This window comes from Nerophis lumbriciformis, linkage group LG23 (genome assembly GCF_033978685.3).
Source record: "Nerophis lumbriciformis linkage group LG23, RoL_Nlum_v2.1, whole genome shotgun sequence".
NCBI classification, from domain to species: Eukaryota; Metazoa; Chordata; class Actinopteri; order Syngnathiformes; family Syngnathidae; genus Nerophis; species Nerophis lumbriciformis.
In genome coordinates this window covers 40,869,958-40,886,583 of record NC_084570.2, presented here as the reverse complement: position 1 = coordinate 40,886,583, position 16,626 = coordinate 40,869,958, and the positions used below count along the sequence as shown (strand labels likewise).

The following is a 16,626-nucleotide window of genomic DNA, read 5'->3' as shown; positions in this document are numbered from 1 at the left end:
TAAACATGAATTATTCAAGTTCATGACATTTTTGGTTTGACTCATAGGTTTTTAAAATATACTTTTTTTATATTTTCTTTGGCAGTGTGAAAATATGTCACACTCCAGTTAACTTTTTTTACATCTTTAAATTGGTTTAAATATACATTTTCTAATTATTGTGCTTATTAATTAATTAATTACATTATTGCTTTGACTCATAGTTTTTTTTTTTTTCTTTTTTTCTTTGGCAGTGTAAACATATGTTACACTCCAGTTAACTTTTTTTAAATCTTTAAATTGGTTGAAATATACATTTTCTAATTATTGTGCTTATTAATTAATTACATCATTGCTTTGACTCATAGTTTTTTAAATATATTTTTTTATATTTTTCTTTGGCAGTGTAAACATATGTTACACTCCTGTTAACTTTTTTTAAATCTTTAAATTGGTTTAAATATACATTTTCTAATTATTGTGCTTATTAATTAATTACATTATTGCTTTGACTCATTGTCTTTTTAATATATTTTTTAATATTTTTCTTTGGCAGTGTAAACATATGTTACACTCCTGTTAACTTTTTTTAAATCTTTAAATTGGTTTAAATATACATTTTCTAATTATTGTGCTTATTAATTAATTACATTATTGCTTTGACTCATTGTCTTTTTAATATATTTTTTAATATTTTTCTTTGGCAGTGTAAACATATGTTACACTCCAGTTAACCTTTCTAAATAATTAATCTTATTTAAACATGAATTATTCAAGTTCATGACATTTTTGGTTTGACTCATAGGTTTTTAAAATATACTTTTTTTATATTTTCTTTGGCAGTGTGAAAATATGTCACACTCCAGTTAACTTTTTTTAAATCTTTAAATTGGTTTAAATATACATTTTCAAATTAATGTGCTTATTAGTTCATGACATTAATGCTTTGACTCAATTTTTTAAATATATTTTTTAAATATTTTCTTTGGCAGTGTAAACATATATTACACTCCAGTTAATTTAAAAAAAACCTTAATTGATTTAAACATGAATTATTCAAATTAATGTGCTAATTATCTAATGGCATTATTGCTTTGACTCATTTTTTTTAATGTGTTTTAATATTTTCTTTGGCAGTGTAAACATTAGCTACACTCTAGTTACTTTTTAAAAATCTTTAAATTGATTTAATGATACATTTTCAAATTAATGTACTTATTAATTCATGACATTATTGCTTTGACTCATAGTTTAAAAAATATATATATTATTAAATATTTTGTTCAGCAATGTAAACATATTTTACACTCCAGTTAACTTTTTATCATTAAATTGGTTTAAATCAGCGTTTCTCAAAGTGTGGGGCGCGCCCCACTGGTGGGGAATAGAGACATGACAGGTGGGGCGCGAGGAACGGGAGGAAATTTCACTTTAATTTTTTTTTTTTATTATTATATTCTTAGATTTTTTTTTTACTATGCTTTCATTTTCTATACACACTGTAAATCACTTTGTGATTCTGTCTGTGAAATCCGCTATATAAATAAATGTAAATTACTTATTTTTCCTGTAGGCTTTAAATTTCTAGGTAGGAGCGAAAGTTTGACAGACATAGCAACAGTAACTACTGGGGGCGGGGCTAAGCGGAACAAACTTTCGCGCGGATGGGGAGCAGGCTAATGTGGTGATCACAATTACACAAAATGGATACATTTGTGACTCGCACCTCAAAGGTCGTCGAGCCAGAGCCAGCGCCTGCAGAGAAACAAAAATGTGACGGGCACACACTGTGTCATTCACCGGGAAGCACTCGCGTCAAGGCAGCTCAGCCCTGAACTCAATGAGGTTTTAACAGATGTTGTGAGCGCGGTAAATTTGATCAAAACACGACCACTCAAAGCGCGACTGTTCTCTGCACTGTGTGAGGAAATGGGAGCTGATCATACAGACGTGCTGTTTCACAGTGAAGCGAATTGGCTCTCCCGGGGCAAAGTGCTGTCACTGCCCTGTCTTGCCAAATGCATAGCTCCTCCTTTTTTTTTTTTTTGCAAAGAATGCAAAGTGGCACTTTTATTTTATTTATTATTGAACTTGATGCAAATTATTTGATTTATTATTGAACTTGATGCAAGTTATAACACTTTTATTGATTTATTATTGAACTTGATGCAAGTTATAACACTTTTGTTTTATTTATTGAACTTGATGCAAGTTATTTTATTTATTATTGAACTTGATGGAAGTTATACCACAGCTGCACAGTTATTTTATTTATTATTGAACTTGATGTTATTTTATGTTATTGAGTTTGAATGTATACAACTTGATGTTACTTGATGTTCAATAAATTTGAAAATGTTAAGCTTGGCATTAGAGTTCTGTTGGGGCGATGGGGGCAGGTGGGGCTTGAAAACTCCCCCTTGTCCAAAGTGGGGGATGACAAAAAAAGTTTGAGAACCACTGGTTTAAATATACATTTTCAAATTAATGTGCTTATTAATTAATTACATTATTGCTTTGACTCATAGATTTTATATATATATATATATTTTTTTTTTCAAGTATTTTCTTTGGCAGTGTAAATACAAGTTACAATCCAGTTAACTTTTTTAAATCATTACATTAATTTAAACATGAATTATTCAAATTAATGAAGTAGTCATATGCATTTTTTAATTGTTATTTATTGCTAATTTAACAAACATGCATTATCCAAATGAATGTGCCTATGAATCTTTTTTGTTTGTTACAAATTGATTATTCAAATTACTGGGCATATAATTAATGACATTAATGAGTCGAGTGATTCGTTTTTTTAAATGTTTAAAAAAAACAAATATATATAAAAAAAAATTCTGAATTGTAAAAAACAACATGCCCTTTAATGACAAAACTGTTTTGACTCATAACTTTTTCAAAATGGGTTTTAAATGTATTTTGAAACAATACCTATTAATGCCATTATTGCATTGACATGTAGTTTTTTTAAAACGTTTTTTAAATAATTTTTCTTTTTTGTTTTGGTAAACAGGACGTATTAAAATGATGTTCCAATAAATCAAGGACATTAATGCTTAGAGACATCATAGTTAAATAAAACGTTTGTAAAAATGTATCTTAAATCTTTTTTATATGTTTTCTAAATTGATTTATTGTATTCTGAAAGAAGTAAATAATCACAGAAAAAAATGCACATATGCACACACATATATATACATATATATATATATATATATATATATATATATATATATATATATATATATATATATATATATATATATATATATATATATATATATATCAGAATGTTATGCCTCACGGCCCTACTTTTGTCATCAACTAGCTATTTAGAAGATGTCCAGTAGAGGGTGCTGTTCCTGCATAATCCACTGAACATTGAGGAAATGATTATGATAATGAAACATATCTAAAAAGTATTTCATTCTTGTCCAAATTGAGATTCCTGCATAAGTGTTTCCAAAAGGAAAGACAAGTTGTAGTGTCCATAGAGTACTCTCCAGTGTGTCCAGCAGAGGGCGCTGTGGCCCCACTCACTCTTGTAATGCTTGACCAGCTCCTGCAGCGTGTGGAAGGTGATGCGTGGCGAGATGTAGAAGCCTCCATTGTCCAGCGTGCGGATCTTATAGTGTTTGACCGTGTCGCCGTCCTTTGGCGAGCCGTCGCTGTCTCGCACTGACAGAGAGAAGCTCCCTGGGGTCAAAGGGCAAAGGCGTTACCATGACGACGCACAGTCGAGCGGTTAGCTTTTTACGACCTGCTTTATTTGCACTCCAAGGATTTCATGACTGGCACTTCCTCAATCGTCCGTTTGCTAACAATGACACGTTTTTACTGTCTTTAACGTTCAGAAAATCAAACAAGGTTCTTTTTTGTTACCGTTACAGCTTTTTTTCTCAGGGAATAGAATGAAAGATTCCACAAGAGCACAAAGATCCTCTATACACGGCTGCTGTTAAAGAGCTGCTGCAGAAAACAACAATCAAAAAGACAGTTCATGAATTAAATGTACTTCTGTTTTCAACACTCCGCTATTTTCAAAAACCTACTTTAAAAGTGCTATTCAAAGATCCTCTATTATATAAAGAGCACTCCGTTATTTTTAAGAACCTACTTCAAAAGTGCAATTCAAAGATCCTCTATTATAACAAGAACAATCCGCTGTTGTTAAGAACCAATTTCAAAAGTGCTAATCAAAGTTCCTCTATTATATAAAGAGCACTCCGCTATTTTTAAGAACCTACTTCAAAAGTGCAATTCAAAAATCCTCTATTATATCAAGAAAACTCCGCTATTTTTAAGAACCTACTTCAAAAGTGCTGTTCAAAGATCCTCTATTATATCAAGAAACTCTGCTATTTTTAAGAACCTACTTCAAAAGTGCTATTCAAAGATCCTCTATTATAACAAGAACAATCCGCTGTTGTTAAGAACCAATTTCAAAAGTGCTAATCAAAGTTCCTCTATTATATAAAGAGCACTCCGCTATTTTTAAGAACCTACTTCAAAAGTGCAATTCAAAGATCCTCTATTATAACAAGAACAATCCGCTGTTGTTAAGAACCAATTTCAAAAGTGCTAATCAAAGTTCCTCTATTATATAAAGAGCACTCCGCTATTTTTAAGAACCTACTTCAAAAGTGCAATTCAAAAATCCTCTATTATATCAAGAAAACTCCGCTATTTTTAAGAACCTACTTCAAAAGTGCTATTCAAAGATCCTCTATTATATCAAGAAACTCTGCTATTTTTAAGAACCTACTTCAAAAGTGCTATTCAAAGATCCTCTATTATATCAAGAAAACTCCGCTATTTTTAAGAACCTACTTCAAAAGTGCAATTCAAAGATCCTCTTTTATAACACAAAAACTCCACTATTTTTAAGAACCTACTTCAAAAGTGCTATTCAAAGATCCTCTATTATATCAAGAAACTCCGCTATTTTTAAGAACCTACTTCAAAAGTGCTATTCAAAGATCCTCTATTATATCAAGAAAACTCCGCTATTTTTAAGAACCTACTTCAAAAGTGCAATTCAAAGATCCTCTATTATATCAAGAAAACTCCGCTATTTTTAAGAACCTACTTCAAAAGTGCTATTCAAAGATCCTCTATTATATCAAGAAACTCTGCTATTTTTAAGAACCTACTTCAAAAGTGCTATTCAAAGATCCTCTATTATATCAAGAAAACTCCGCTATTTTTAAGAACCTACTTCAAAAGTGCAATTCAAAGATCCTCTTTTATAACACAAAAACTCCACTATTTTTAAGAACCTACTTCAAAAGTGCTATTCAAAGATCCTCTATTATATCAAGAAACTCCGCTATTTTTAAGAACCTACTTCAAAAGTGCTATTCAAAGATCCTCTATTATATCAAGAAAACTCCGCTATTTTTAAGAACCTACTTCAAAAGTGCAATTCAAAGATCCTCTTTTATAACACAAAAACTCCACTATTTTTAAGAACCTACTTCAAAAGTGCTATTCAAAGATCCTCTATTATATCAAGAAAACTTCGCTATTTTTAAGAACCTACTTCAAAAGTGCAATTCAAAAATCCTCTATTATATCAAGAAAACTCCGCTATTTTTAAGAACCTACTTCAAAAGTGCTATTCAAAGATCCTCTATTATATCAAGAAAACTCCGCTATTTTTTAAGAACCTACTTCAAAAGTGCTATTCAAAGATCCTCTATCATATAAAGAGCACTCCGCTATTTTTAAGAACCTACTGTACAAAATCCAGTCCAAGATCCTCTATAAATGACAGAAGGGCTCATTTGTTTTTAAGAACTTACTGCAAAAAGCTAATCAAAGATCCTTTGTATGCCAGGTGGACTGTGCTGTTTCAAAGAACCTACAGCAGAAATTCCAATCAAAGATCTTCGATACATCTCCCGTTTTTAAAAACCTAGTGCTGGTCAAATATATAATAGGAGGACTTTGCTGTTTTTAAGAACCTACAGGAGAAAATCCAGGCAAATCTAAAACAAAAAACTCGTCCAAGATCCTTTGTATAACATGTGGACTTTGTTGTTTTTAATAACCTACTCCAAAAGTGCTATTCAAAGATCCTCTATTATACCAAGAATACTGTGCTGTTGTTAAGAACCTACTTCAAACGTGCAATTCAAAGATCCTCTATTATATAAAGAGCACTCCGCTATTTTTAAGAACCTACTTCTAAAGTGTTATTCAAAGATCCTCTATTATATAAAGAGCACTTGGCTGTTTTTAAGAACCAGCTTCAAAATGCTCTATATTGCAGTTTGTCAGAACACCCCGCACACATGCTGGTCAAAGATCCTCTATTAGACACGAGTGCACTGTAGGCCAGTCCGATGTCATTGGCGGTAAGAACTGGGGAGTTGAACCCTCACCCTTGTTGGTCTCGCTGTCCCGGATCATGAAGGAGCCGACTCGGTTCCCAGGGGCCAGCAGCTGCCTCTCGGCGTCTCTCCTGCTGATACCCTTGAAGAACCACCTGGGCAACACATGAGGCAATCAGCAGCGTGTCCTGGCTGGTCCACCAATGTTGTGAAGTATTGTTGCTTGAAGTGCACCTACTCCTCGGTCTGCAGCGTGTCTTTGGCCACGTAGTTGCTGGGGATGAAGCCTTCCTGTCCCGTCATGACGGACATGGCTCGCCACCACTCCCCCGACCTACCAACACGTGTTCATGTTTAATATTCATGTTCATGTTCATAATAAGCATTCATATTCATGTGCATATGAAATATTCATGTTCATATTAAATATTCATGTTCATACTAAATATTCATATTCATGTTGATATTCAATATCAATGTGCCTATTACGTATTCATATTAAATATTACTGTTCATATTAAATATTCGTGTTCATATTAATATTCATGTTCATATTAAATATTCATGTTCGTATTAAATATTCATGTTCATATTAAATATTCATATTCATGTTCATATTCAATATTAATGTTCATATTCATATTAAATATTCACATTCAATATACATGTTCATGTTAAACATTCACATTCATATTCATATGCATATTCATTTTACATATTCAAGTTCACATTAAAAATTCATGTTCATGCTCATGTTCATATCCATGTTCATGTTCATATCCATGTTCATGTTCGATATTCAATAGTCATATTAAATACTCATATTTAATATTTATATTCATATTTATATTCATGTTCATGTTCATATTAATGTTCATGTTCATTTTCATATTCATGTTCATATCCATGTTCATGTTCAATATTCAATAGTCATATTAAATACTCACATTTAATACTCATATTTAATATTTATATTCATATTATATTCATATTTATATTCATGTACATTTTCATGTTCATATTAAGTATTAATATTCATGTTCATATGAAATATTCATGTTCATATTAAATATGAGTATTAAATATTCATGTTCATATTAAATATGAGTATTAAATATTCATGTTCATATTACATATTCATATTCATGTGCCTATTACATATTCATATCAAATATTAATGCTCCTATTAAATATTTGTGTTCATATTAAATAGTCATATTAATATTCATGTTCATATTAAATATGCATATTCATGTTCATTTTCATATTAAATATTCATGTTCATATTAAATATGAATGTTCATATTATATTAAATATTCATATTTAATATTCATGTTCATGTTCAGATTAAATATGCACATTCATATTCATGTTGCATATTCAAGTTCACATTAAATATTCATATTCATGTTCATATGCCATGTTCATGTTCAATATTCAATAGTCATATTAAAAACTCATATTTAATATTTATATTCATATTATATTCATATGTATATTCATGTTTATGTTCATATTAATGTTCATGTTCATTTTCATATTCATGTTCATGTTCATGTTCATGTTCATGTCCATGTGTATGTCCATGTTCAATATTCAATATTCAATATTCAATACTCAAAAGTCAATAGTCATATTTAATAGTCATATATAATATTTATATTCAACATTTATATTTATATTTATATTAAACATTCATATTCATATTTAATCGTCATATTGCTATTCCTAAAGGATCTTTACTCACTCCTCCAAAATGCGGAGCTTGTCTCCCTTCTTGAAGCCCAGGTCTCCGTCGTGGATTGCGTCATAGTCGTACAGCGCTATGGCGACCGCGTCTCCTGCAGTGACCACAAATTAATATTCCAACAAAATCTCTGCATCAAAATATCATTCTTTGCTTTTGCTACACTTTTAAAGTTGTAGCCATGAAGAAGAAAAAAGTAGGCTTTGCTACACATCTTTTGGTGCCTATTTTATAAAAATGTACCCAGATTATTTGTATTTTATTATTTTTATTCTCTTCATATTTTATTATTACTTTTGTATTATTATTTTTAGCATCCTAACGTTAGCATGCTAACTTTTTTGGCAAATTTTCCAAATGTACACCTTACAGTCATATAACTTGGTGCCTAGCACATGCTAACTGCTAGCATGCAAACATTAGCATTCTAGCTATTTTAGCAAATTTTGTGTTCATAGTGAACATAATAAAGTTGTGTTCACATTGTACATAATAAAGTTGTGTTCATAGTGAACATAATAAAGTTGTGTTTCCAGTGTACATAATAAAGTTGTGTTCACATTGTACATTATAAAGTTGTGTTCATAGTGAACATAATAAAGTTGTGTTTCCAGTGTACATAATAAAGTTGTGTTTCCAGTGTACATAATTAAGTTGTGTTCATACTGTACATAATAAGGTTGTGTTTCCAGTCTACATAATAAAGTTGTGTTTTCATTGTACATAATAAAGTTGTGTTCATAGTGTACATAATAAAGTGGCATTTCCAGTGTACATAATAAAGTTGTGTTTTCATTGCACATAATAAAGTTGTGTTCACATTGTACATAATAAAGTTGTGTTCACAGTGTACATCATAAAGTGGTGTTCACAGAAAACATAATGAAGTTGTGTTTCCAGTGTACATAATAAAGTTGTGTTTCCATTGTACATAATAAAGTTGTGTTCACATTGTACATAATAAAGTTGTGTTCTTAGTGTACATAATTAAGTTGTGTTTCCAGTGTACATAATAAAGTTGTGTTTTCATTGTACATAATAAAGTTGTGTTCATAGTGTACATAATAAAGTGGTATTTCCAGTGTACATAATAAAGTTGTGTTTTCATTGCACATAATAAAGTTGTGTTCACATTGTACATAATAAAGTTGTGTTCACAGAGCACATAATAAAGTTGTGTTTTCATTGTAAATAATAAAGTTGTGTTCTTAGTGTACATAATTAAGTTGTGTTTCCAGTGTACATAATAAAGTTGTGTTTTCATTGTACATAAAAAAGTTGCATTCATAGTGTACATAATAAAGTTGTGTTCACATTGTACATAATAAAGTTGTGTTTACAGTGTACATCATAAAGTTGTGTTCACAGAAAACATAATAAAATTGTGTTTCCAGTGTACATAATAAAGTTGTGTTTCCATTGTACATAATAAAGTTGTGCTCACATTGTACATAATAAAGTTGTGTTCACAGAGTACATAATTAACTTGTGTTTCTAGTGTACATAATAAAGTTGTGTTTCCAGTGTACATAATAAAGTTGTGTTTTCATTGTACATAATAAAGTTGTGTTCATAGTGTACATAATAAAGTGGTATTTCCAATGTACATAATAAAGTTGTATTTTCATTGTACATAATAAAGTTGTGTTCATAGTGTACATAATACATTTGTGTTCACATTGTACATAATAAAGTTGTGTTCAGTGTGCATAATAAATTTTTGTTTACAGTGTACATAGTAAAGTTGTGTTCACATTGTACATAATAAAGTTGTATTCATAGTGTACATAATAAAGTTGTGTTCACATTGTACATAATAAAGTTGTGTTCACAGTGTACATCATAAAGTTGTGTTCACAGAAAACATAATAAAGTTGTATTTCCAGTGTACATAATAAAGTTGTGTTTCCATTGTACGTAATAAAGTTGTGCTCACATTGTACATAATAAAGTTGTGTTCACAGAGTACATAATTAAGTTGTGTTTCCAGTGTACATAATAAAGTTGTGTTCACAGAGTACATAATAAAGTTGTGTTTCCAGTGTACATAATACAGTTGGGTTTCCATTGTACATAATAAAGTTGTGTTCACATTGTACATAAGAAAGTTGTGTTCATAGTTTACATGATAAAGTGGTATTTCCAGTGTACATAATAAAGTTGTGTTTCCATTGTACATAATAAAGTTGTGTTCACATTGTACATAATAAAGTTGTGTTTCCATCCATCCATCCATTTTCTACCGCTTATTCCCTTCGGGGTCACGGGGGGAGCTGGAGCCTATCTCAGCTACAATCGGGCGGAAGGCGGGTACACCCTGGACAAGTCGCCACCTCATCACAGGGCCAACACAGATAGACAGACATTATTCACACTCACATCCACACACTAGGGCCAATTTAGTGTTGCCAATCAACCTATCCCCAGTTGTGTTTCCATTGTACATAATAAAGTTGTGTTCATTATTGTACATAATAAAGTTGTGTTCATTATTGTACATAATAAAGTTTGTGCAGAGGGGATGTAGAGAAAACACAAAGGAGGGAGAGGAAGTATGCAAAGAGAGATTGTGTGTTGTTGTCGCACCATCTGTCGTGTTGAGTGCACCGGAGGGCTTCTTGTTCTGAAAGACACAAAAAAAGGATGAACTTAAAAAATATTTTTAACAAGTGAGTATTTTTAGTTACTTCTTTGACGGACAGGAAAGAACATATTTAATTAAGGTTTTTTCTTCTCTCCAGTTGCTTTCACAAATATTCATGAAGTAAATAATCCTCCACACTCAACTCGGCCAACATTTTCTAATGTTGTCGTCTTCTTCTCCTCCTGATGCTTCTGCTTTCGTCACTTCCTCTTTCTTTATTTCGGACCAAAACCACACAGGAAGCGACGACCAAAAGGAAGCGCATATTTTTCACAGACAGACATATATATATATATATATATATATATGTATATATATATATATATTTATTTATTTATATATTTATTTATTTATATATATATATATATATATATATATATATATATATATATATATATATATATATATATAAATATATATAAATATATATATATATATATGTATATATATATATATATATATCTGTCTGTGAAAAATATGCGCTTCCTTTTGGACGTCGCTTCCTGTGTGGTTTTGGTCCGAAGTAAAGAAAGAGGAAGTGACGAAAGCAGAATATATATATATATATTAGTGCGTATGTATGTATGTATGTATATATATATATATATATATATATATATATATATATATATATATATATATATATATATATATATATATATATATATCTGTCATAACTAGGACTATGGTGTGGTTTGTTCTCCCGAGGTGCAAGTGAATTGGACTGGTCACGGCATGAAGGTAAATACATAATTTAATAATAACACTCAAACGAACAAAAGGCGCGCTCAAGGCGGATGTACAAACTTGACTAATGAAAACAAAAGACTTGCACGGGGGCAAAAAACTATGAACAATTAAACAAAACACTAACTGTGGCATGAATCGAAACAAAACTTACTTGGCATGGACATGAAGTGCGCAGCGGAGGACAGAGTGTGACAGGGGGCATAAATACGGGGATGTCGTCAGGCCGAACAACAGAAAATGAATTAACTTAAATACTATGGACATGATTAGTGAAAGCAGGTGCGTGACTCAAAACGTGAAACAGGTGCGTGACGTGACAGGTGAAAACCAATGGTTGCTATGGTGACCAGACAAGGGAGTGAAAAGACAGAAACTAAACAAAACATGACTTAAAACAAAACATGACTTAAAACAAAACATGATAATACAGACATGACAATATATATATATATATTAGTGTGTTTATATGTATATATATATATATATATATATATATATATATATATATATATCAGTGACGTGCAGTCAGGGGAGGCAGGTGAGGCGGGGCCTCACGTGCCATCATGGAAAGAAAAAAAATGTAAAAAGAAAAACATTTTTTTTAATTGTTATATGTATCCAGTGATTATACTATAAAGTTATTTTCCATTTAACTTCACCAGTTTTAGATTATTTTTATTCAAAATCGCAGAATTTTCACATTTGCCATTCAAATACTGAGAAGAGACTTGCGGTGAGTCACCAGCCAGTTGAGGCACGTCACTGAGTTGTGCCTCACCATGGATTGCGCAATGACTCGGCTAACTGCTGGCCTGCTGTGCAGTGAGACCGTATTGCTATATGAATTATATTATACATTTCCATAGTTTAGTTAGCTGAGGTATATAATGTACAGTGTATTGAGTCAACAACTGTATGTGTGTAACGTATTTCTGGTGCTGAGTAATCATAAAACGGCTGTGAAGACGCACTAGGTGAGGCTTGCAGTAATCCCGCCTCCTGGTGGTAGAGGGCGCTAGTGATCCCAGAGATCATTTTAGCGACTACTCGGCTGCAGAATAAGTGACAACAAGCAGCAACAGTTAGCGATCGTTTATTTTTCCCTCTCGCCTGGACTTTTAACATGGAGGATTACATATCTAAAATAAAACAGTTTTCTAAACTGGACTTTCAATCGAAGCAGGAGGTAATACTTAAAAGAAGATCTCCATCGAGACAGAGAGACTTTTAAAACTGAAGAAATATAAGGAAGACTTATATAAACAAGTTATCGATGCTTTTGTTCAAAAGGAGCGGCGCATGGACTTCATTTATAAGTAAAGGTAAGACCATAATAACGTTTTTTTTTAATTAAATGTGCTTTTTTGTGTGCTACAGTTTGTATGTGTAAAGTTAAAGTTAAGTTAAAGTACCAATGATTGTCACACACACACTAGGTGTGGTGAAATTTGTCCTCTGCATTTGACCCATCCCCTTGATCACCCCCTGGGAGGTGAGGGGAGCAGTGGGGAGCAGTGGGCAGCAGCGGCGCCGTGCCCGGTAATCATTTTTGGTGATTTAACCCCCAATTCCAACCCTTGATGCTGAGTGCCAAGCAGGGAAGAATGCTGGTATGAGCTTTTAAACACAACCCGTTAACTGCTGCCAATCAAATGGTGAATAAGATACTCTTTAGGGTTCATATGTTTGTAAATCTGACTGTGATGATGTCAGTGCCTCACCAGCCATGAACTCACCGCACGTCACTGATATATATATATATATATATATATATATATATATATATATATATATATATATATATATATATATATATATACACATATATATATATATATATATATATATATATATATACATATGTATGTGTGTATGTATATATATATATATATATATATATATATACATGCATATGTATGTACGTATAAATGTATATGTATATATATATATATACATACATACATACATACATATATATATATATATATATATATATATATATATATATATATATATATATATATATATATATATATATATATATATATATATATATATATATATATATATATATATATATATAATGGATTAGATTTTATATCACGCTTTTCTATTATTAGATACTCAAAGCACTCACAGAGAAGTTGGAACCCATCATTCATTCACACCTGGTGGTGGTAAGCTACATTTGTAGCCACAGCTGGCCCCTCCGACCACCACCTATCTTTCATTCATCATTCATTCACCAGTGTGAGCGGCACGGGTGGCAAGGGGGAAGTGTTCTGCCCAAGGACACAACGGCAGTGATTTGGATGTCAAGAGGCGAGGAGCGAACCTGCAACCCTCAGGTTTCTGGCACGGCCGCTCTACCCACTACACCATATATATGTACACCTATGTACGTATGTGTGTATATATATATATATATATATTTTTTTTTTTTTTTTTTATATATATATATATATGTATATTTTTTCACATTATTTTTATTTTATTTTTTTATTTTCAATGGACATTTGTATTAAAAAACAAAAATTAATTAATTCATAATACATTGTTGTTACTTGATAGCAGTTTTTTTTTATGTTTAATTGAAAAAAAAAGTCATTTTACACAATAGGTTTTGCATTTTGTTAAATTACTGAACCAAGTAGGACCTTAAAACCGAGATATGCACCAAACTGTTACACCAAACCATATCCTTGGTTAAACCGTTACATTTATTTTGTAGTGATGAAATTGCGTTTGCATAATAGTAATAATGTGTTTTTTGGGGGGTTTAAAAAAAAAGAACTGTGGGCCACAAGTGGTCCCTGGGTCAGTCTTTTGACACCTTTGATGTTATCATGTCTATTTTGGTCCTGTTCAAGTTACAATGGCGGGCGGTGTTCGTAAAGAGGAAGTAACTTCTTCCAGTGGACGTTACATTTGATGTTTTTTTTGTGCTGAGCAGCCAGAGAAAAATCACTTGGCGTGACTAAAATTAAGCCTTATTTTGAAATGATGAAATTTACGACCTTATGTGCATTTGACTTTGGAAGTTCCACACGACTTATTTTCTCCAGACAAATTAAAAAACATAACCTTTGTGCTGAGTAAATGTTTCACCAGAGTCAAAGTTCACTGCTTTCGAGAAGTCAATTCTACTTCTCAATTCTTAAAAGAACACGCATCATCGCTCAAGCACTGGAAGGCAGCGCTGACAACATGAAGGCAATAAGTAAAATATACCTCTCAACAAAAATTAAATATGTATATACATCTTTCAACATGAAGAAAATATGTAAATGTATCTTTAAATATAAAGGAAATAAGTAAATACATCTTTCAACATGAAGGAAATATATAAATACATATTTCAACATGAAGGAAACAAGTAAATACATCTTTTAACATGAAGGAAATATGTCAATAAAACTTTCAATATGAAGGAAAAAATGTAAATACACAATCCAACATGAAGGTAATATGTAAATACATCTTTTAACATGAAGGAAATAGGTAAATAAAACTTTCAATATGAAGGAAAAAGGTAAATACACAATTCAACATGAAGGAAATATGTAAATACATATTTCGACATGAAATAAATATATAAATACATCTTCCAATATGAAGGAAATATGTAAATACATCTTTCAACATGAAGGAAGAATCTAAATACATATTTCAACATGAAATAAATATATAAATACATCTTTCAATATGAAGGAAATAAGTAAATACACAATTCAACATGAAGGAAAAAAATAAATCATCTTTCTATATGAAGGAAATATGAAAATACAAATGTCAACATAAAGGAAATATGTAAATACATATTTTAATATGAACAAAATATGTAAATACATCTTTCAATAGGAAGAAAATAACTAAATACATCTTTCAAAATGAAAGAACAAAGTAAATACATCTTTCAACATGAAATAAATAAGTGAATACATCTTTCAACATGAAATAATATGTAAAGACATATTTCAATATGAAGAAAGTATGTATATACATCTTTCAACATGAAATAAATATGTAAATATTTTTTTTAATATGAAGGAAATAAGTAAATACATATTTTAATATGAATAAAATATGTACATACATAACTGAATCTCAACTGAATCATAACCGAATCAAAACGGAATCTCAACTGGATCATAAATAAATCATAAGTGACTCATAACTGAATCATAAGTGAAATATAAGTGAATTGTAAGTGAATCATAAGTGAATCATAAGTGAACCATTAGTGAACCATAAGTCAATCACAAATGAAAAATACCTGAATCATAAGTGAATCATAAATGAATTATAACTCAATCACAAATGAATCACAACTGAAGCTTAAATGAATCATAACTGAATCTTCAGTGAATCATAAGTGACTCATAAGTGAATCATAAGTGAATCATAAATTAATCCCAAGTGAATCATAACTGAATCCCAAGTGAATCACAAGTAAATCATAAGTGAATCACAAGTGAATTATAAGTGAATCCCAAGTGAATCCAAAGTGAATCACATGTGAATAAAAACTGAATTATAAGTGAATCATAAGTGAATCACAAGTGAATCACAAGTGAATCACAACTAAATTATAACTGAATCATAAGTGAATCTAAGTGAATCACAAGTGAATCATAACTGAATCGTAAATGAATCGTAAGTGAATAACAGTGGCAGGCCGTGCGTTTCCCACCTAGGCCTTCAGTGATGTCAATGATTACCATCATTGATGTCACCACATGACCATTGCTGAAGAAATACTATACAGGAACACATTTACACTTGAAACACATCAACAGTGTGCAATACGGGTTATTTTTTGGCGCATTTAAAAAATCAATAAACCTGCTTTAGCAATTAGAACAAATCTTATGTGGAACTGTCAAAATTTGCAAAAAACATATTAAAAGTGAAAAAATACAATATTTTAACTCACAATTAGTAGCACCTATTCGACGCCGTGTAAGCCAGTGGTACCCCTCGTAGTCAGCTTATTCGAGTGGAAATGGCGAGCATTTCCATATTTCATTGATTGTAGTTTCTCTTTAAGTATCCTTCTTGAAAATGGCCTTGCAAATATGTATCTGCCACCTCATCAACGTTTTGTTCTTAATCGTTTTAATTTCATTTCCTTCCATCCATCCATCCATCC

At 31.0% G+C, this 16,626-nt stretch overlaps 1 protein-coding gene across 1 annotated transcript in view; it reads right to left on the bottom strand.

The window, feature by feature from the left end:
- The window catches only part of hck (HCK proto-oncogene, Src family tyrosine kinase), a 46,128-nt gene that overhangs the window by 12,346 nt on the left and 17,156 nt on the right, over positions 1-16,626 (bottom strand). The window contains exons 3-7 of the mRNA XM_061985536.2: positions 10,667-10,703; positions 8,081-8,174; positions 6,571-6,666; positions 6,384-6,487; positions 3,538-3,693 (exon numbers count right to left, since the gene is read on the bottom strand). Of these exons, the coding sequence (XP_061841520.1) occupies positions 3,538-3,693; positions 6,384-6,487; positions 6,571-6,666; positions 8,081-8,174; positions 10,667-10,703 (487 nt within the window). The remainder of the gene's footprint in view (positions 1-3,537; positions 3,694-6,383; positions 6,488-6,570; positions 6,667-8,080; positions 8,175-10,666; positions 10,704-16,626) is intronic.